The sequence below is a fragment of the Wyeomyia smithii genome, chromosome 2 (assembly GCF_029784165.1).
Source record: "Wyeomyia smithii strain HCP4-BCI-WySm-NY-G18 chromosome 2, ASM2978416v1, whole genome shotgun sequence".
Taxonomy (NCBI): Eukaryota; Metazoa; Arthropoda; class Insecta; order Diptera; family Culicidae; genus Wyeomyia; species Wyeomyia smithii.
Window position 1 is genome coordinate 53942686 of NC_073695.1, and position 20932 is coordinate 53963617.

At 39.2% G+C, this 20932-nt stretch overlaps 3 protein-coding genes across 11 annotated transcripts in view; 1 reads left to right on the plus strand and 2 right to left on the minus strand.

Moving 5' to 3' along the window:
- LOC129724004 (uncharacterized) overlaps window positions 1-20932 on the plus strand; it is a 338375-nt gene that overhangs the window by 63079 nt on the left and 254364 nt on the right. The gene's annotated exons all lie outside the window — the stretch shown is intronic.
- LOC129724003 (uncharacterized) lies at window positions 6373-13871 on the minus strand. The gene is made up of 5 exons (XM_055678573.1): window positions 13016-13871; window positions 8435-8698; window positions 7235-8381; window positions 6768-7182; window positions 6373-6712 (listed from the first exon to the last, which is right to left on the minus strand). The coding sequence occupies exons 1-5, from the start codon at window positions 13749-13751 to the stop codon at window positions 6638-6640; spliced, it is 2637 nt and encodes an 878-aa protein (XP_055534548.1). The 5' UTR covers window positions 13752-13871; the 3' UTR covers window positions 6373-6637.
- On the minus strand, window positions 19573-20787 carry LOC129719627 (uncharacterized). Its single transcript, XM_055671020.1, has 2 exons — window positions 20383-20787; window positions 19573-20331 (listed from the first exon to the last, which is right to left on the minus strand). The coding sequence occupies exons 1-2, from the start codon at window positions 20785-20787 to the stop codon at window positions 19573-19575; spliced, it is 1164 nt and encodes a 387-aa protein (XP_055526995.1).

Here is a 20932-nt window from a genome sequence, read left to right on the forward strand (position 1 = left end):
CATAGATCTACGTTAATTTTTCTTCTGTCATTTATCTTTAATAATGAGCTTCCGCTCTTTGCTTTTTTCACATAGAAACTTATTCGTATTATTAACCAACTATAGTTGAAAGTCCGAAGCGTTAGTTTCGGTAGATACAACCGAAGTTACAGTTTTGTAAATAATCTGAACGGATATATTACATTACATATATTACATCAATTACATCAAATAGCGGTGCTGTAGTAATACAATCTTTCTTATCCAAAACCAGTTTTGTGTTTTCACGAATCTCATGCGATATCTTATGACAGCCCAAAAAACTTCGTGCTTTTCATGTTTTGCATCAATGTTAATACGTTATCTTGGGTTTGTTTACATATGGCCAATATCAGGATTATGAATTATGGAATTGCTTTGATATGTGGCCAAGAATGGATTGATCGTTTTTGGAAGCTTTTGTTATTTTTGATATTGCAGAGAAAAATTATACCAGATTGCCTATTTTTTTATCCATGTGCTGTTAAAGGTTGTGCCTGATGCTGGTAACAAAATTTGCTATAGAAATGTACAAACTTAAACAAGATTATGCTCTATCAAAAAAAGCTTGCAAATTACCTAAACGTTAGACTGTACAGTAAACCTGGGAGAGTGTAATTAGTTCCTTTATTAAAAGTAAAATACGCATATTTGTTTGCTAAGTAAGTAATGTATTTGTCGAATAACATCAGCAGCTTCAAAAGAAGACTTCGAAATAGGAGTAATTCAAGATACTTCTTCATAATTATCAATTTTATTCCATCATGGCCAAAACTGGTGCTATGGCCAAAACTGTGTGCAAGCGATACAAAATAGCTATTTAGCGAGGCCGACTTATACGTCTTGCGGTGGTGTAATCGGAGACGCATCTGACCGGAGATCAGAAGTTGTGGGTTCGAGTCTCACCTACTGGACTATATTTTTCGTAAATTTCTAATTAACTATTTCCCCAGTTAGTACATACATTACATAGAAAACTCACTGTTTTAGGTGAGAGATATTAAAAATTTGAAAAAATAGGTTGATTTGGAGGATTCGACTATCCGGAGCGAAATGTTTATCAAAACTCCGGATGATCGAGTCCGACCTGTATTTTAAGTTCAGATAACAACAAATTCAAGACAATAAATCTTGTTTAGGCATCACCAGGTTGACATGCTAATGTCCTTTGAGGTAATATTTCAAATTCAAACATCAACAAGCCTTTCGTGCTTGGTGCAGAAAAATCGGACAGTTGTGATTTGGGTAGTCCTACTCCTGAGAAGAAGGACTACCTACAATAATTCGCTTTGTTTATTTTTTTTCCTCTGTGTGGACTCATCACTGCGACCAGAGACATTTGATTTATTGTGATCACTTTGTTTAACTGCATCTTAAAGTACGAGGCTTATCAAGTAGGTGTAAAATTTACAACTGAAATTGTCATGATATTTAAATTCAGCAATGTATTTATAAAATGCTAGCATTTTCCTTAACTTAAATGCTAGCGCTTTTATAGCGAAAAAAGATGCATTTTTAATTTTTTTCAACAGTCCATGGCGTGCGTATTATAGTTTTGACTGGAACGCTTTTAAAACCAAATATTAAACTCAAACAGAACCCAAATTATATGGTTCCTACTTAAACAGAATATTCCCGAGGCTGGAATTGCAATATACTGGGTTTTTTTTACGCGAGTTATTCTCATGCGGTTTTTTATACGCGGCTTTTTTACGCGATTTTTTACAATAACGCAAATTATTTTTACGCGATTTGGAAGATTTTTTTTTTTCAAATAAGTCTAGTATAAGTAAAAAATCAATCGTATTGTTTACAATTGACAATAAGATATTCTGTTTTAACAATCTAAATATTGCATATTTTAAATAAATTTGCTTCTATTATCAAATAATAGGCAATTCCCATAAATTCGGAAGAAAGGAACAAAAATACATTAATAATTGTATAACGATACGAGTCAGGGTTGTTGCGTTAACTTCCGTTTAAGGAACAAAAGCTTAAGAATATGGCAAAATCATTATAAAAAAGTTATTGTCTTGTCCTTCAATGAATTTTCATTTCTGAAGCACTACCCTAGTAACAATATTGGTTTTATCAAAGTTTTCTAGCGCTCAATAAAGCCAAAACAGCGCTATAAAACTTTGATAAAACCCGTTTTGTTACTTGGGTATAAACTCATTTTGTGTGTTTTGGTACCATTTTTATATCATTTTTAAAGTTAATATTTACTTACGTGCTATTATTTTTAATCGGATCTTTTTATTGTATGGAATTTTTTTACGCGATTTTTTCAAATTACGCGGTTTTTTTATACGCGGATTATTTCAACGCGGTACAACTAACCACGTAAAAAAAAGACCTCAGTGTAGTTATTCACCGTCGAATTAAAAGCCACAGTGTTTTTGCATGAAAAACTTCCTCGAATCAAATCTAAATTTTTAATCATCGGTAATTTTAACCGTTATGTACTCGGCAAATTTAGTACACGTAAGTACTCGGCAGGGTACTTGAGTACCCACCAAAATACCTTCTTCAATTCTTGACCGATTTTTGATCTTGACCCGTCAAAAGATTGGAAAATTTGTCTATTTTCAGTATACGTGACCTAAAGAGCCATTCGTTCCCATATGGTTCCTGTAAACCCTGATCTCCGATGCCAGATTCAAGATCCAAAGCAAATGTTAACAATTGGCAAAAGAACCAAACAATATTGGTATCGAAATTCATGAAACCACCCCAAGAGTTGATTTTCATACATTTTGAGTCCATCTGCCGAGTTGTCCTGGAAATGGCCACTCTGGAGCAGGTTCCTGTGAGGCCACCAACATGACATGGACTCAAAATGGGCCCTGAAGTGATTTCATGAATTTTGACATACATATTGCTAAGGTTCCTATCCAAACATGTTGAAAAAATCAAAAACCTGCTTCGGTACAGCTGTTTCGGGGACAACTCATCAGATAGACTCGGTTTCTGGATTTCATGAGTTTTGACATCAATGTTGTTCGGTTTCATTGACAATTGTACTGATTTGTCTCACCGGAACATGCTCCCGGATTTACAGGAACCAGATGTGGTCACAGGTTTAGTCGGACCCGGATTCTAAAAGTAGATAGTTTTTTTAAGCATTTCATTTGGTTGGTACCCGGGTACCCTGCCTAGTACTTAGAATGTAACAAAATTTTTGATTTTGTTCATCTTTTTTTAACTTTATCCATATCCCGTGAACTGTTTTAAGTTGCGCTCCAGTTTATTTCTCACAAGACTAATTGGGACAGATATCGAACCACGGTTGAAGAAAATTTTTGTTATGATATCTTTTTACAAAATAGTGCTGACATTGACAAAGTACTAGATGATTTACACAGTTTATTCCTCAATATCCGTTGTTTATCCGTTCCTAAGATTCGAAAGAAACTAAATGCACCAATTATTAACTATAAACTTCAATTTCTTATATGTTTGAACAATACACGGAAGCGTCAATGCCAAAGATCTCTTGATCTTGCTTTGAAAGATATTTTCAAAGATTGACGAAATATATGTAATAGTGTTGACATGTCAACTTTTATGACAAAACGCACAATGTAAATTCTGGTTGAATATTAGTAGAAAAGAAATTCATTACAAAGCATCCCCCCTTATTGATAAAAAAAAATTAACGAAAGGAAATCAAATAAAGATTCCCTCTTTTGCAGAATGAAAATTAAATGAGGCAAGTTGAAAAACTAAAACCATTTTCAAAATCCTTTTGGAAGCTTTCGAAGGTTCTCAAGAAACCATCAAAGTTCATTTCAGAGTTCCAAGATGGTGACCGCATTTTTCTTTAAGAAAATTACACTGGTGAACACAGGTGTACTCCGAAAGCTCAAACCGGAAAAAATGATATATTATAACTATTCAACCGGGGCGGGGACCTAGCGTGGTTGGTAACGTCTCCGCCAACCACGCTCGACGCCTGGGTTCGAATCCCAACGCCAACGCCGATAGGTGTCGCTGGTTGTGGGGTGGCGTGATCCACTCACTGTTCTCTCTCTCAGTTCAAAAGGGGAGCAGCTTTCATAAGCTTCTCAGTTAGTAGGTGAGAAGTTGACCAAAGCACAAAACATGCAGGTTCACATTGAATTGTATGTTTCAGGAAGAATCAGGTGAGTTCTGGGTACGTATTCTGCAGAACGTTTGATTTTACACTGTTTTTGTCTCGCTCGAGGACGATGAGAACAGTAACGCAATTCTCAGGTGTTCACAGAGTAATTCATTTCACTTATCTTGTGTGCGATGCGATGAGCTATTTACAAGAGTTTCACTGGGCTTATGCTCTGTCAAATTAAGAGCGTTTATACGCCAGAGAAACTATTACCCCTGCTCTCTCAACGGCAGATGGTATAATGCACATTGAATCGAAGTTCACAGTTGTTGAGAGGGGAGATGATTGTTTGTTTGTTTTTTTTTTTTTAAGATCGAGATGAGCAAGCCTGCTATAAGCCATTATTTGATAGAATAATTTTTAATTGAATGATAATACATATTAATGAGAATTAATTTTTGGCAAATAAGCAGTTTGGTTTTACCCATGTACATTCGACTACTCATCAGTTATCAAAAGGCTATTCCACTGGAGCTGCTTTTCTAGACATGGAAAAGGCATTTGACAGTTTTTGGTATGAAGGTTTAATGGCTAAAATGTCAAAATTCAGTTTCATTCTTTACATCACAGATATTATATGAAGTTACCTACTACTGAATAGTGTTTCCCGTGGCTCTGTGGTTAGCGATGTCAATCGGCTAGCTCTCCCACACGGTTATGATATCGATTCCCCATCAGGTCGAGTATCTTTTCGAGCTGTAAATTTTCTCGACTCAACACCGGGGCACGGTGTATCGTTGTACTTAACCTAAAACATGCAAAATGTGCCAAAGACTATATCGATAACGAATTCACTCATCTAATCTAGTTGATCGAGACCGTTATTAACTCCCCAGGCTAGTGAACGATCTTGTTTTTTTTTTGTACTAACTACTGAAAGCTCTCTTCGGGTTAACTATTCAAATGGTTAATCTGATAGATTGCCTGTTAGAACAGGTGTACCAGCTGAGCCCAATTTTATATAATATTACTACTTAAAATCTTTCAGATCTACGACCAGCCAGTAAGGAATCTCTATTATGTGACAATTTGTATGTGTGTTTTACAAAAATAAATTGAGGATTTTTACAAAAAAGAAATTTATTCATAATGTACTAATGTCAAAATAAACTAAATCAGGTAATAAATTCTCTAACATAGGATATTAAACGGGGTTTCGGCAGTGTAAGCGAACGATTCGTTATATTAATGTTTATCATAAATTCATATTGTTTTTGGCATGAAATTTATTACGAAAGATGGAGGTAATACTATGATTACCTACACGCTTTATCGAACCTGCCTTATATCGTTGCGATCCATTTCGTCGTCATGCACGAATGCAAAAAAGTACTTATATCCAATGTTACCATCATGCCAGACGAATCTGAATTTCGACGAAATTCTTGTTACGTGTGAAATAATATGACAAATCTCAAAACCTTCTAGATAGTTTTTGACAGATATTTTCGTAAAAAAATTCAATGGAAAAAAGCACTTTGTCACTCGAAACGACAGCCGACTGCCAAATAAGTGCAACGCCATAACACAAGACACCATTTTACTTTTCGTTGCAAATAATTACTATTTTGTGCATCAGCGCAGTACTTTCCTTTGTAAATCAAATGGCCAAACAAATCCGGATTTCTCTCGATGCAGTAACGGGGCCCGGACGCATTCGAAACGGTGTCCATTTCGGTGAACCGCCAGCTGACCAAATGTTCGATTCAGGGCGGTTCACTATAGTCAATCTCAGCGTTGCTGGACAGCAGTGGCAGCGTCAAATCATGTTTGTAACTCGATGGGACAAACAGTGAACGAATCTTTGCTGCTGTCTGGTTGGGTGTTACAGCGTTAGTAATCCCGAATTGACGCTCTATAATCGTAGATTGAATCGTGTATGCATTTCCGGATTAAATATGCAATGGGCTGCTGTGAGGACGAAACATTTGCTGATGAGAGTGCACCCGCATTGGTAATCCCGACCCTAGAACAAAGCTCCGCGCCAAGGCCAGTTGCTCCCCGTAACCGGGGCAGTTGCCGCTTCCGTAGTCAATTCGCAGTGCTAAGGTGTTGCTACTGTTCGTCACATTCCATGACCGATTTGTGCAACTAAAAACAACAAAAACACCAGCCCGGAAGTCAACCAAACTGTCGGTAGTATGGCGTTAAGTGCGTAACACAAATCGCATACTGATGCCAACTATTCCAAAAAAAGGCGTTGTGTGTTGATAACCTTCCGCTTCATTAACAGTTCAAATAAGGTACTACGTTGCATGAGCGTTACGTAATTTGTATACGACGCCAAACCTGCTGCTTAAAAAAAAAATCAAAAACTCTGAGCCTCTACCCCTTGGCTACGCCACTGTCTAATAATAATTGTTTTCAAAGTTTGCAAGTCATGAAGATACGGTTAAAATTTTTTATCTACCATGTCGATTTCAAATGTTTCTTTTGTGGTTGACTAATTTAAATTCAGCTACTCAACGACATTTATTCACAGTTTTTAATATTGTTGGCATTTATAAAATCGTTCGTTAAGTTAACAGTTTCATCGGACACTTTGAGCTGAAAAATAAATCAACATTATTAACATATCTGCGCTTTACTCGTTTAGAAGTACCTTTTCTATGCAACCGTGAAAACCACGCTCGACATCCGGGCATCGACTCACGATGGAATGCCTGTCTAGCCCGCCAAGGTAAAGTAAGTATTCACGATCAGTGGGAAACAGACTCCCGGAAATACTTTTCGACTGTTCCGGTTCGTTATCTACGTAAAAATATACGAAAACACTTCCACAGCCAACAGTGACAGTATGCCAGGAACTTTCCTTCAACACGATCGAAGATTTCAAAACCGTCGGTTGGAGTTCGAAGCTTGCTGCGAATCTTAGTTCCAATCGGCCATCCACGATAGAGAGAGCGAGGAAGCCAGCGATAACCTGGCTTTCTTCTGTTAAGTAGCTCACTAGGCTTTTTTCAATTGTTTTTGGAGTGAAGTTAAACTGTAAAATGAATCCTTTTTGGATTTTAATCCTGAAAAAAATTATCATCTAATAAAGGCCATATGCAAAAATCTTATTCATACCTGTACTGTGCGAAGCCGTATAAGTTGAACGAAATCGCCTGCTGGCCCAAATGATTCTCATACTCACAGTGCTCGCCAGATCGAGCCGCTGAGCAGAAACATCTAAAGCCGGTTTCGTGGTCCTCGCAAAAGCCATAACCGTTGCAGCTGCTTTCGTTGCAGCTCTGTCCCTTCTGTGAGCATAACTTTCCCACGTAACCAACCTTACAGAGACAATCGAATCCAGCTCTGGTCTCTACACAAACTCCTTCATTGAAGCATCGGTTAGTCGAACAAGCATTACATTGGGTAACGTTACGTTTGCTGACCACTTCTTTCCAAAGGTCGATCGGTTGATCGTTGAGCATCAATTTGCTAATACATCCTTCAAAACCAGAACTATTCTCTCCACCACTTCCCAGATAAATGTCTTGCTTCAGACAATCGGATCTCGGAGCTGGCATTTGGAACAACGCTAGTAACCGATTATCTAGAGAGAAATAAGCTCGATCTCGCAAACTGTAAAGATGTAATTTATGCCATTGACCCAAGTGTACAGTAACATTAGCATCTGTCACCCTCTCAACGATCCCTTCACTGCTTCGAAATTGAAGGACAGGTCGCCCATCGACTAGTGAAACAGTCACAAATTGTTCATCACATTCGCTCTCCTTATGGAAGATAATTCCATCGTTTCTCTCCGCCTGAAATACAATTACCAAATTCAGATACTCAGGTCTTGGTGATAATTGGTATTTCAGATGTGAAGGTTCCATCCTGCTATTGAATCTTGGTATTGCACCCGTTACTGCTAAAATTTTGCTCTTGGTGATATTCCTATCTGAATATTGAACTAAACAGTAATACCTTCCCGAATGGTGCGACTCGAGTTGCCTAATAGTTAAAATATCGTGAACCGGATCGGTACGAAATTCGAGCTCAAACGAGAGATCGATTATGCGATTATGAGGACCCTTGCGGTACCATCGTATGAACTGAATTTGTTCGCTGCTGTTATGTTCACAATGCAACGAAACACTCGAGCTGCGCTCGGCATACATCACGTCACTGTAGTATTGAAGACACTCCGGAGGTAAATTCTCCACAGGTATACCCTCCGGGGTGCTTGAGTTTAGTGGATGCTGAACGATCTCTTGCGATTTTGCCACTGAAAGGAAGCACAGACATTCGCATTTATAGATATAGATGTTTATCCAATACCTCTGGTAACTGGCAAGGCCGTCACAGGATCCATCATCTGCAAGCTGTTCTCTTGGCTCGCCAAGTTCCTTTCATGATCCGCCAACTGCTGCTGGATCCATTTGCCATAATATGGTACATTCACGAATCCAGCCAGACCGGACAAGTCGCACAGATTCGTGTTATTGCGTGTAGCCGAAAACGAAACTATTCCCCGCAGGAGCCAACAATTTTTCTGGTACACGTACATTCCTCCGCCACTGTCTCCGTTACACACGCTGGTTCCTGAAACAAAATTGCATGGTTTACAGATGAAATAGTTTTACTGAAAAGCATCAAACAAATGAAATTAACTTTAACAGATCATAAACGGAATTTTTAAACTTTGTTTGAAGCATAAACTTTTGACTTTTGACCCCCCTTAAAAGTACGACTATTTTTCTAGGTAAGAGTACAAAGTTATTAAGAGAAACGTAAACCTACGTTTCCTTACTAAATGAAGCAAGCAGATTTTCACTCTTCTTCCAATTGCTTGACTATTTCCCAATATTTTTCTATGAGACGAAACTGTGGGCAGTTTGGTGGATTAATCCTTTTTTCGATAACATCAATATTGTTCTGCTTGTACCATTCCAATACATCCCGGGCGTAGTTGTCGTTAGCTAGATTGAGAAAGAACTTCACGGGGCCTACAGGATACAGCAGTCCCGTCCACTGATCTTGGAGCTGCAAGCAATTACGCAGCGGCAGCAGCTGAATAAGATAGTCAAGTCGATTTTCCAGACGAACGCTGCGTGGCGGTGGTGAAAGACGACGAGACTTATGTCACGCTAGATAGCAACGACTGGCAGGGCACTTCGTGTTTTATGTTCTCCCCGAAGAATGTGAGCTTCGAGGTGCAGTTCATTTTACAAACCAAGTTCCCCAAGAAGGTGCTGCTGTGGCTGACAATCGAGAGCGAGAAGGGGATGTCAAAGCCGCTCTTTTTTCGCTTCGGACTGGCCGTGAACGCCGGAAAATTTATAGTATTTATAGGATGGCATGCCGGAAGTTGCAGTTTTACGTCCACCATGGCGAATGTTCTGGTTACCTACCAGAAGGCTGCTCGTAAGGACGTTTTTCGTTTTTTTTTTTTTGAAGTAGAATACTTCTCTCAGGAAGTTCGGCTACATAGGGATGTGAAATTAAATTCTAAAACCGAAAAAAGTGGAAAATATGTCCAATTTCAAATGCTAATAAATCGGTTAGTATTTGATGGATTTCGTTCGTTCTTGCAGCAATAGATTGGAAAATCTTCTAAGATTCTTCCCAAAATAAGATAATTGTAATTTTATTATTCATACTATTGTACTATTGAAAATAGTCAAGCCTTGTCAAATCGAAAAATTAGACCTCTGATTGGTCGTTATATGCTTGCTTCCCAAGCACGGTCGACAGGATCATATACTTTGCAATTGAAAGCATGCTATTTGGCCTATATAAGAGCCTGTTTCAGCCGGAGCCGCTCATAATAGTTCTAGACAGCGACAACAGCAGTCGTTCTTCCTTAGCAGCAGCACTAGCCCTGTGGTTGGTCACCACGTCTCAGGAGCAGCGCGGTTCTTCTCAGCGTGTGTCGCCAGACTGCCATTATCCCCCCGTGTTGGGGCAGCATGAAGATTGCCATCAGGAAATCCAATTTTGAACATCAAAATGCCTTTTCCAAGGCAAATAAACAAGTCATTGAAAGTTAATGATTTTTGTCAACGCAAGCAAGCATTCTGTGTTGCATCATAGCAATTTAAATTTGTCGCACCCGTCTAATTTACTGGATGTGAAATAGCTTCCACAGTGCATGTTGGCGGTGTATCTTAATTTCCCCAATGTTAGGGCAGCTCAAAGGTTGTAATTAGCAACCGATTTTGAACCGCAAAATGCTTTTTTTCAAGGCAAATAAAAAAATAATTGAAAGTTGATAATTTTCTGGCATCAACACAAGCAGACATTCTGTGCGGGATGCAATCAAATTCTGTTGTAGTTGTCTAATTTTAACTTTATTTAGTAAACCCTCCACTGTAGGGGCAGCGCAAAGGCTGCGATCAGCATAACCGACATCGAATAATAAACTGCCCTGTTAGAACGCATTCACAAAAGCAGTTAGTTCGACTATGCAGAGTTAATATGAAGTCGATTCAATCAATCAGCATAAACAGAATTTCGTCGTCTCCCAGCTGCCAAGTTGCAACATGATGCAACACGCAACAGCGAGCAAACGAAATCGCTTGATGTTACAAACCGCATTAAGATACGGGTTAAAACCCGTTGCGTGTGTGAGAGCACTATCGGTGTTTATTCGCTGGATACAAAAATCAAATGCGAATTGTGGAATAATTCGTCTAAAGAACATAAGGAAATGGTAAACCTGAACTGAAAGGCGTGGCCTATTACGTAGCACCCTTCGGCTATAAAAGAGTGTTTCTGGGAAAACTATCTACATTCATTAGTCGGAAGGTGAACTGGATGGACCGTCCACAACGTTGACAGCAGTAACAGCAGATATCGGCACTCAGCAGTAATAGACCATAGCAGCGGGTTGCGCCTGTGGATGCCTTCAAATTAAACAAATCACTTGCCCTGTGGTTGGTCATCACGTCTCAGGCCCCTGCCTGAGAACGAACGCCAACGCGAGCGATCGGGCGAGATTTTTGCCGTACAACAGCCGGCACTTCCTCTAATGGAAAAGTTGGATCATTTTGTTCAGAAGAATAATACTGTCGGTAATATTACAGAGCTGCGATTGCAATATATCCGATATGGAATTGAACAATTTTTCTTTTGAGGACAAATAAAACACTTAATTTGAAGAGTTAATAGTTTTGGGTACCAGTAGCAGTATGGTAACAGCCTCAGCGGTAGGTGCAGCCGGTACTTCCATGAGGCGGATGCTATAAGGAAGTAAATGGAAGCGGCATGGCGAAACTGTTCGGGTGTGCTTAGACGCGCGTCATTTTTCGTTGTTGATATTATTCCCCACATGAAACGAAGCGCTTTCGTACGATAGCGGCGGTATTAGCGGTAGATGCATTTGCCAACACTTACTCCAGTAGAGCCGTGTCTAATTTTCAATGTGAAAACACCTTTCTATTGTGTTAGCCGTGCACATTAGGCCTCTGTCAGGCTAAACGCGAAAAGCGGCGTGAACCGTTCCGCCCGGCCGTAGGTTAATGTGCAGCCGTAAGTAGAGCTGTGTAAAAGTAGTCTACTTCAACCTCGCGGTCGTGGCTTTGCACACAACCCTCCTGTGATTTTTTTTTTCAAGTAAACCAATTTAATTACCTTCCATGGGGAATTTATCAAAATCAATTATCTGTCCTTGTTTTTATTTTATCACCATCCGAGAAAATATTTTTTTTTTGCAAAAGTCAGTGTACATTTAGATTTTCTTTTCAAATATTGCGGACAAAAACGCTTTTAAGTTGAGGGCGAGAAATTGATTACTCAGTAAAACGGCTCTTTTGTAAGAGCGGCTCTGAACCGCTCACTCACCGTTCCGAACCGACTCATATGAACGGCTCATGATTCACAATGATTCACGACCGTTGACAGTTCGTGATGCCTCGGTAAACTTTCGTGCCTTGGGGTGAGGTTTAGTTTCTATGCCTTCTTAGTGTAAACCAGATGTCCAGATCCTCGCAAAGTTTGGGAAACACGTCTTTTCGTTATGAAGAGGTCCAGTTCTTGCTTTACTTCCGAAGCATTAAGCTTTTCTGTTTGAAATTTTGGAGGAAATTCTGCTCGAAATAACCAGAGAAGCATAATCATTGACAAATGTCAATCCAAAATGATGATAAATTGAACAAATTTGCCGATGTTGTTACTGTTGTAAATCAAACTGGCACCTTTTGGTGTCCAAAATTATAGCAGCATGCTGAAGTAGTATTGCTAGTAAAATTCAATGGTGAGCCGTTCGTCAGATATTCAATCAGACTGGGGTGAATATTTTTTTTCACAAGCAAGGTAGCGCCTTGCGGTCTTCAGATTTCCCAGGAAAATTTCCTATAAATATCATGTATTGATATATTTTTAGGAGTCAACTGGACATCTCTATTGAAAAAGTTTTGAAAAAGTGGTTTTTCCCATATAAAATTGTATGGAAGCTTCAAAAATCGGGCGCAAATCGGGCGTTTCACCGATCGATCTGAAAAGTTACACAGTTGTTATAGGACCCATAAGGAACACGAAAAGTGCATGGGAGCGAAAAAATAACACCATCGCTTTTTTCCATATAACCGTGTCCCAGTCTAATATACACGTATTATTGATCCTGGCATATAAGAAATTGCGATCGACTTCCTCGTTTTGCACGAATGGAACAATGTACACTTATGTCCAGATACTTACGTCCAATTCATCAGATAGTTTCAAAACCTTTCACATACTTTTTTGGCAGAATGACTAGCAAAATCAATTCAACCGAAAACGCTACACAAAATAACTATCAGGTTATTATCGAGTTTTTTGTTCAAATTTTGCTAGATCTTATTTCAAAACCTAGTGGAAACCCTGCTGCATCTGCAACGCCAAAACGGGACACCCATTTCACTTTTCGCTGCAAATAGTTACCATTTTGTGCACCAGCGCAATACATTCCTTCGTAGATCAACTGGCCGAATAGTTCCGGTTTGCTCTCGATGCAATCTGTGTATCGCACAATCGGCATCTGGGTGACCATCAGCACATTAGACACGACGTCCAGTTCGGTGAACCCCCAGCCGACCACCGTTCCGTGATATCCGGCCAAACGATCGATCCAGGGTGGTTCACTATAGTCAACATCGATGGGTCGTATGAAATCACTAATCTCAGCCTTGCTAAACAGCTGCAGCAGCGCCAAATCGTGTTTGTGACTCGATTGAACGAACAGCGGATGAATCTTCGCGGCTGTCAGGTTGTACCGTCGGGCGTTACTTTCGTACCTATCCAGCCATAGCAATCCCAAACTGACGCTGAATAATCGCAGATTGACTCGGATTTGCGTTTCCGGATTAAACATGCAATGGGCTGCTGTGAGGACAAACCATTCGTTGATGAGAGTGCATCCGCATTGGTAATCGCGACCAAAAAACAGCGCTCCGTGCCAAGGCCAGTTGCCCTCCTCAGCATAGTTTCCGTACCCGATTCGTGGGGCGAATAATGAAGTTCTCACACACATCGAGTCCCGATACACTGCGGTTCTCGGTTGCGCCAAGGTGTTGTTGCTACCGTTGGATGCATCTGATGTGTGTACTGCATCACCGGTTGGTGCAAATAAAAACAACAGAAACACCAGCCCGGAACTAAACCGAACTGTCGGTAACATGGCGTTAAGCGCGTAACTAAAGTCGCAAACTGATGCCGGTTGTTTTGCGAATAACGTTGTTCGTTGATAACCTTTCGCTCATTATGCTTTCATCCACGGCAGATAAGCTGTTACCGTTGCATGAACAATTTGGTGGTTCGTCAAGGGAAGACGGGGTAAATCGTAACCAGGTACTCTAGTATTTGTTAGGAATGTTTTGGAACACACACAGAAGTTTGGGTAGATGTTACGTAAATTATCCGTGATTGTTCTCCCTTTAAAAAATATCTTAGTTTTTAATGAAACAGTAACTTGCGTATAAGATTTAATAACGAAATGCAAGGTCGAGTTTTACAACCCAAATGCATCGTAAAAGTTACTAGGATGAAATAGCAATAGCTGAAGTTATAATACAAAAAATAATGTTTTATAGTAACTCATTCCTAGTTATTTTCAGAAAGTTATCGAATTTGATCGAGTATAATTATTGCAAGCTTGATGTGTCCCAGATGTGACGCATCGCGTGTATAACAAAATAGTCATGCTTTTTTTTCCTATTTTAGTCTACAAAGCCACTAAAATAACAAAACAGTTTACCAGTACTTTTAGAAAACGATACTAGTACTGGTAAGCTCGTTTGTATATGTGTTAGGGAAAGTTTTGGAAAAGCTGCTTAATCTACTTCGAGCAAATTTGCGGCATTCGCTGGATAACCATTGCGCTATACGATGAACGGTATAAACTTTAGTGAACACGAATTCGACACGATATTGGTAATATAATATCTGGGCATACTACCCTTTGGGTGACAATGGGTTCTAAACTATATTCTAAATCTAAGTTGAAACTATTTGGAATACTCAATCAAAAGTTTAGATAGATTTGATATCCATAAACCGCCTATTATTCGAATCGTGCAAAACAACGCGTTTGAAGTCTCATAAATTCCGTATATATCTTATAATTCACTACTCTACATGAAGGCACAACAGTAACAAAAAAACAAAAATGATTTCAAATTCGGACCAAACTTACCTAGACCAGAACATCCATAAATAAAAAGAATACCATCACAAATTCTGCCTTAAAGAGCCAAGAAATACACCGAATAGAACAAACAAAATGGTCAGAATTCAGCCTAAAATAGAGGAACTGCGTAGCCGCAAGGTTGCAGGGTCCGCTTTGTCAAATGGATTATCGTGGGTTCGAATCTTAGTAAAATCAGGCCGTTCTTTGTCAAAACGGACTTAGGCATGGGTTTATTCTCAGCGCCCCAACCAATGGCCGTTCCCCCACGCTTCCTATTAACAAAATAAGTACCTCCTATAAGTAAAACAGGCCAAAAGGATGCACAACGGAAGTTCTCCGGCGATATTTGGCAGGAGCAACGAGGTACGGTATAGTAAAGCAGTATGCGTGTAAAAGGAAGAGTAAAACCATATTTCACACAAACACGGATAAATAATAAGCATGCCACTTCTCAATAGCCGGGCATATCTGTTGAAAAAAGTTTTGAGTAAAGGAACCCAAAAGTGATTAAAATTGTTTAAAAATGGACAAGTGTAAGCTAAAAATTGTAAGAATATATCCAAGAACATGACGTGTTCACTTATACAGGCAACATTTGCATTTCCTCATAATTACATACACCGAGATTGCAAGAGTGTACACTAAAATTGCGAGTGTTTACTTATATAGGTATATGTTTTGCTTAAAAATTACTTTCGTTTCAAATTTGACCTTTGGGCCCTCTGCGCCACCTCTAGACCTAAATGAAATTCAACCAATTTTTTATATGTTGCTTATTGAACCCCAAGGAGATCTTTTTGCCTGGGAAAACAGTTCCTGCAAACATTTTTGGAAATAAGCCTCACTCTAGTGCGGGGTCTACCCTAAAGTTGACGACCTCTATCGGAATTCCGGCTAAATATAGTTTTTACTGATCGTTCCTCCGGCATTCTAGCCACATGCCCAGCTCACTGTAGCCTGCCGTGTTTTATTCGCTTAACTATATCCGCCGAATCGTATGCCTGGCACAATTCATGGTTCATGCGTCTGCGCAAGACACCATTTTTCAGTTTTCCGCCAAGGATTGACAACAAGATTCTACGCTCAAAAACATCAGGAGCTCGCCGATCAGCCTCTTTCAATGTCCATGTTCCATGGTCATAGAGGGCCACCGGGAGAATCAGTGTATGTGCCGACCTGTATACGAGTAACCTTAGCGGAGATCGGTAACCAACCCCCGGTGGAAACTTTGGTCGTATGTTGACTGAGAGGAAGGGAGTCGTACTTTAATTTACGCTTGGCTATTGCCCAATATCTTTCGATGGGACGAAACTGTAGGAAGTTTGGTGAATTAATCCTTTTTTCGATAACATCAATATTATTCTGCTTGTACCATTCCAATACAGAACTCCACGAGGCCTTCGTCTGAGATGATGAACGGCAAAACAATCTCCTGAACACACTTCTCCTTGTAAACTTGTCCATCCATGGTTGCTTCATCAACTTGTGATCATCAACTTGCGAGCGAATTTAACTGCGAAAACAAATTTGAACCTACCTGGAGCATTCCTTTTACGATTATCAAGGTAAAATTTCCGACCTGGGATTTGTCCAAAGTCCATTTTGACGTATCGACCTTCAAAATACAGCCGTTGTACTCTATCAGGACTTGCTCGGTTTTGGCAACCAGACTCTGTTTCAGCGTCCTGTTGGGTTGTTTGCAGGCATTATACGACCGTGATCCTTCACGCATACAGATTCGACGAACTGTACTATGTGTACTATTGAACATTTTAGCCAAATCACGCAGGGAGACTTTAGGATTATTCCGGACTGCCCTGATAACGTTTGGTTTGTTCAGTTTGGTTTGGTTGTTGATCCACAGACAAAGTGTCCCGGTAACATTTGAGCACGCTATTCACAATCGATTTCGGTAGTTTGAGAGCCTTGGCGATCATTCCTCATGATCATGTTGGGTTTTCAACGCAGGTGTGCAATTTTTTTCTCGTCTCTCGTGTTTCATCTTGGATAACTTTTAAACGCGTGTACCAATCCTAATGGATTTTTCACTATTAAGTAAACAAACCATCCAGATCAAAACGCTGTCATTACTTTCTCGGTACGACAACTAGAGGCGCTGCAGTAAATAAAAAGAAACGGCTAAATACTAAATGGAACAAACCGTATGGGCAAAATTTAACCAAAAAGAACAGAAAAAATAATAAATAAATAAAATAATATAAAATAAATAAAAAAATCCTCTGAAACAAAAAAAAAATTCGAATATTCGAATTAACTAAAATATTGTTTGAAAACGCTTCTGAAATCCAGTAAAAAAAGCAAATGGTCTTGAATTTGGATCAAATTAATAAGGTCATTCTAACAAGTGGAAAAGTCCAAAGAAAACATGATTCAAATTCCGCCTAATGTTCTAAATGGAGAAAAAGGATATAGACGAAGTTGGTTTTAAATGTAGCGATTCCACAGATCAATGCGACAGAAAACAAAAAAAAAACAAAGCCTTGGTGCTACATTCCGATTCGGAACTTGACCTTCTGTTTATTTATACACAGACTTCGCAGCCGACTAGCGCTACGATCCTACTGACACTAACAGTCTCTCCCGAGCCGAGACTCGAACCTACGACGACTGGCTTGTTAGGCCAGCATCGTACCTCGAGATCATCTGGGAGATGGATAGAAAACAAAACTGATTCCAAATTTAGCCCACAAGTTAGTTGATAAAACAATGTTTAAAAAAATGGAAAATGATTTCAAATTTACCTAAAAAAACTTAAAAGTATCTCTGCTAACGCGAAAAAAAAAACAAAATAAAAACGAAAAGGTTATACGTGGCCGTGCAGAGGTAATGTAAAAGCAGAGCGCTAATTATGGTTTTAGCTCCCAGATCTTGCCGAACAGAGTTCTGCAAGCCCAGAACGCTGGGTTTGCCTTCTTGATAGCGTAGTCTAGTTTGGCACTTCAGTTCATTTCCCTGTCCAAAATGATTCCAAAGTATTTGGTCTCATTGCTGAAACTCAGTCTTACCTCATTCAATAGCGGAGAAATGATTGAATACATCCTTCGCTTGATACAGGGAATAATGACTGTTTAGTGAGGTTAATGCTCAGCCCTTCTTCTTAGCAGTGGTGTTAAGAGCATGCATACGACTAGATAGAGTTTCATCACATTTTACCCGAACAATAAGGACTATGTCATTAGCATAACGAATGATTTCGTCGCCTAGCTGCGATTTTGCAGAGCCATGTAAATTAAGACACAACGCGTGTTATTCGAAGCTCCCTCAATATCAAGAAAGATGCAGACCGCTGTCTTTTTATATTTCAGTGACCTCTCGATTTTCGATCACCAAGCAAGGCAAAGCGGTTTCAGTAACTTTACTGTGTTGATGATCATTAGCTTCTAGCAGATTTACCCTGTTTATGTAGTTCCGTAATTTTTTCCATCAACTTGAGAAAAGAAACCGACAGATTTATAGCTCTGAAAGCTTACCTGGTAGCCTTACCTGGTCGTAAACTGACCGGGATATGTCCCAGAGTTAGGCTGGCTCGAAAATGGCTAATGAGATCGGACATGATACTTAAACCGAAGTTTGCAGAAAGATTGGTAGAATGCCATCCGGTATTAGTGACTTCATGGGTTCAAAAGAGCTTAGTGCACAGTCGATAGAAGTCTCCGTAAACAACCGACGGTGTCACGTGACGTCATGCGTCTGGATCCGAGGCTCTGTAGCTTTTCAATGTTCAATCCGGAGGCCACTGCCGAGCCAGGAAAGTGAATCTTTACGAGAACATCAAGCGTTTCCTTGGTAGCGTTAGTCACCTACTTCCATCTGCGTTTTTAATTGCTCAAGACCATTCGTATGATCTTTGGACTTCGCTTTGTCTCAGGCAGAGTTTGAATGTTTGAATATATGTTTATTTTAATTTTATTTATTTGACACCAAATCATGCTACAGTTTTCGAGTAGTGGTCGTAGTGAACTGTACAGCGCTTTTATACAGTGAGGATCTCTGAAGTCTCGGCCTATTTTGTCCTCATAGAATCGAATTCTGGAACTTTTGACATTGCGTACCTCAGCGTTGTATTAAGTGAGGGGCCCAAGTAACAATTGAAATGCCTGCGGGATTTGTTACTTTCTTATAGTTATTTTATGTTGTCAGTCATAAAATGAAGTGTACAGTTATTCTATAAAACCGATTAATGCCTTAAGAACAAAACTAGATTTCTTTAGCATTAACGTCAGATTTCGGAGGGTACTGTAGACTTCCTTAAAACTAGTAACAAAAACTACAACATAATTTCCATCTGAGATTTATATTGGATTTCGCGAAGCCCGTCGTGAGCCTTCAAGTAGATTAAAAGTAAATATTTTAAAATCTTTTTGAAAACTGTTATTCCTGCGAAAAACTGAGATTTTAAGATGATGGTTATGTTAACAGAAGTAATAGCTACTGAAATTTGTGATCAATTGACAGGAACGGTAAAATGATTGCTTCGAGAAGAACATAAGCGGATTAAAAGATGTTTAAACTAACGGTACCAATCATTGTTTCATCTATTCCAAATATGAAATATACTCGAGTCAGAAATTTCACGTTAAAGCAAATTTGTTGGGAATATTTTCGGGGATTGAAGTGTAGACTTTTAGAGACAGTACAAAACGTTATAACGTTTAAAGGTTAATTTTATTTTCTCTGTATATCAAATGAAAAATCAGAACATAAAAAATATCTTTTCCTAAAATACAAAGTCAAAGAACACAAAATCAAATTTTGAAATCAGAGCAAATACATGTATTAACTGGTATGGTTTTCATTTTTCCTCATGACGAACTTTGTATTTTAAGTTTCTTGGGCGGTTCTTGTGTTTAGATACTGTTTTGGACAACAGTCGTTGCTTGCTGTTTTTGAGCACACGTTTAAAAAACTCGTCGCATTTAATTGCCGTAAAGCTATTATCAGCTTGCAAAATAAGCTTCAAAAACAGGCAGCGAATATTCTTGTACATCACGAATGGAACTTTCAACTGTCGATCAGACTCTCCATTCAGCATTTCTGCTTCGTTATTATCTCGTGATATACCTGTCCAAGTACAAGTTGTCAGAAACTGTCGAGTTATAAAGTTGTCGATGAGACGATAGCAACAGTCTATACCATTCTCTCTACCACTTATACCACAAATGTGGCTCAGAGTTGTTATGTATTTAGCCACTACTGCCTGATCCTTCAAATTTTGCTCAAGTTCATCTAATATATTCAATGAGTCAATTGACAATAGCAAATCTTCGGGTTGTACTTCAGTTGCCTTTTCACGAGTGAACATATCAATTTGTGAAACTCTCTCGTTGAGATAATCCATGCTTGTCTTTATGTGAGCAAGACAAGAAATAATTTTTGTCAAATTTTCCATAATATGAGCTTGATTGGTTGCAACTGTTTCCACTGATAGCGACTTGAGATGATTATCTTGAATGGACTCCACTAAGAGTGTATCGCCTCCAGATAACTGGTCTAACTGTGGAATAAACACAACATTTTGGATGTGTTCATCTGTCAGTTGCAGTTCTGTAGCCTAAAATGAAACTGGCGTTTATGTCCTGTAATGTATTTTTGTTTGACTTACCACGGTATTTTCGACAATATCCTCTACGGACTCGATTCTTCCCGGTAGTGTTACAAACTCGTTGAAATTTATTGGTTCTCGCTTCGTTATGTTCAGGTTCGATGCAATGTTCTTGGGTATTTTCTTAGCAGCAGGAACTGTAATCGTCATTTCCGTCTCAGTGTCCGAAAGTGCCTCCATTTTGTTGAGTTCAGATTCAGCCTCTGCCCTTGAACGGCAAACCCGTTTTTTGATGCATTGCATCGTTTGCCACTTCGAAGTAGGATGTGAATTTTCGTCTCGCAGCAATTTTGCAACACCTGTTGTTTTCGGCCACCATAAGACACCATCTCTTTCCCAGGCGGAAGGTACAATGCTGAGGCATAGGTTTCCTTCTTCGCATGTTTGAATAATTTTGAAAGGCATTCTAAAATGTAAATGCTGTCAATACAAAATTAATTATATCGAACAACATACTTACTTGTGCAAAATCCTCCCGCATTCGTCAACGTGTTGTCAAGAAAAATAACTGTTCATTCAGCAGAGTTGCCAGGTTTCTTCAGGGAACTAG

Bases quoted from the DNA above. Each gene is read 5' to 3' on its own strand.
- LOC129724003 (XM_055678573.1), bottom strand. From the start codon at position 13,751: ATGTTACCGACAGTTCGGTTTAGTTCCGGGCTGGTGTTTCTGTTGTTT. The intron at 8,699-13,015 runs GTAACTATTTGC...ATTTTGTTTCAG, and splicing joins TTGCGCTGGTGCACAAAATG to GAACCAGCGTGTGTAACGGA. The intron at 6,713-6,767 runs GTACTTCTAAAC...TTTATTTTTCAG, and splicing joins TTCACGGTTGCATAGAAAAG to CTCAAAGTGTCCGATGAAAC.
- LOC129719627 (XM_055671020.1), bottom strand. From the start codon at position 20,787: ATGCCTTTCAAAATTATTCAAACATGCGAAGAAGGAAACCTATGCCTC. The intron at 20,332-20,382 runs GTAAGTCAAACA...GTTTCATTTTAG, and splicing joins ATATTGTCGAAAATACCGTG to GCTACAGAACTGCAACTGAC.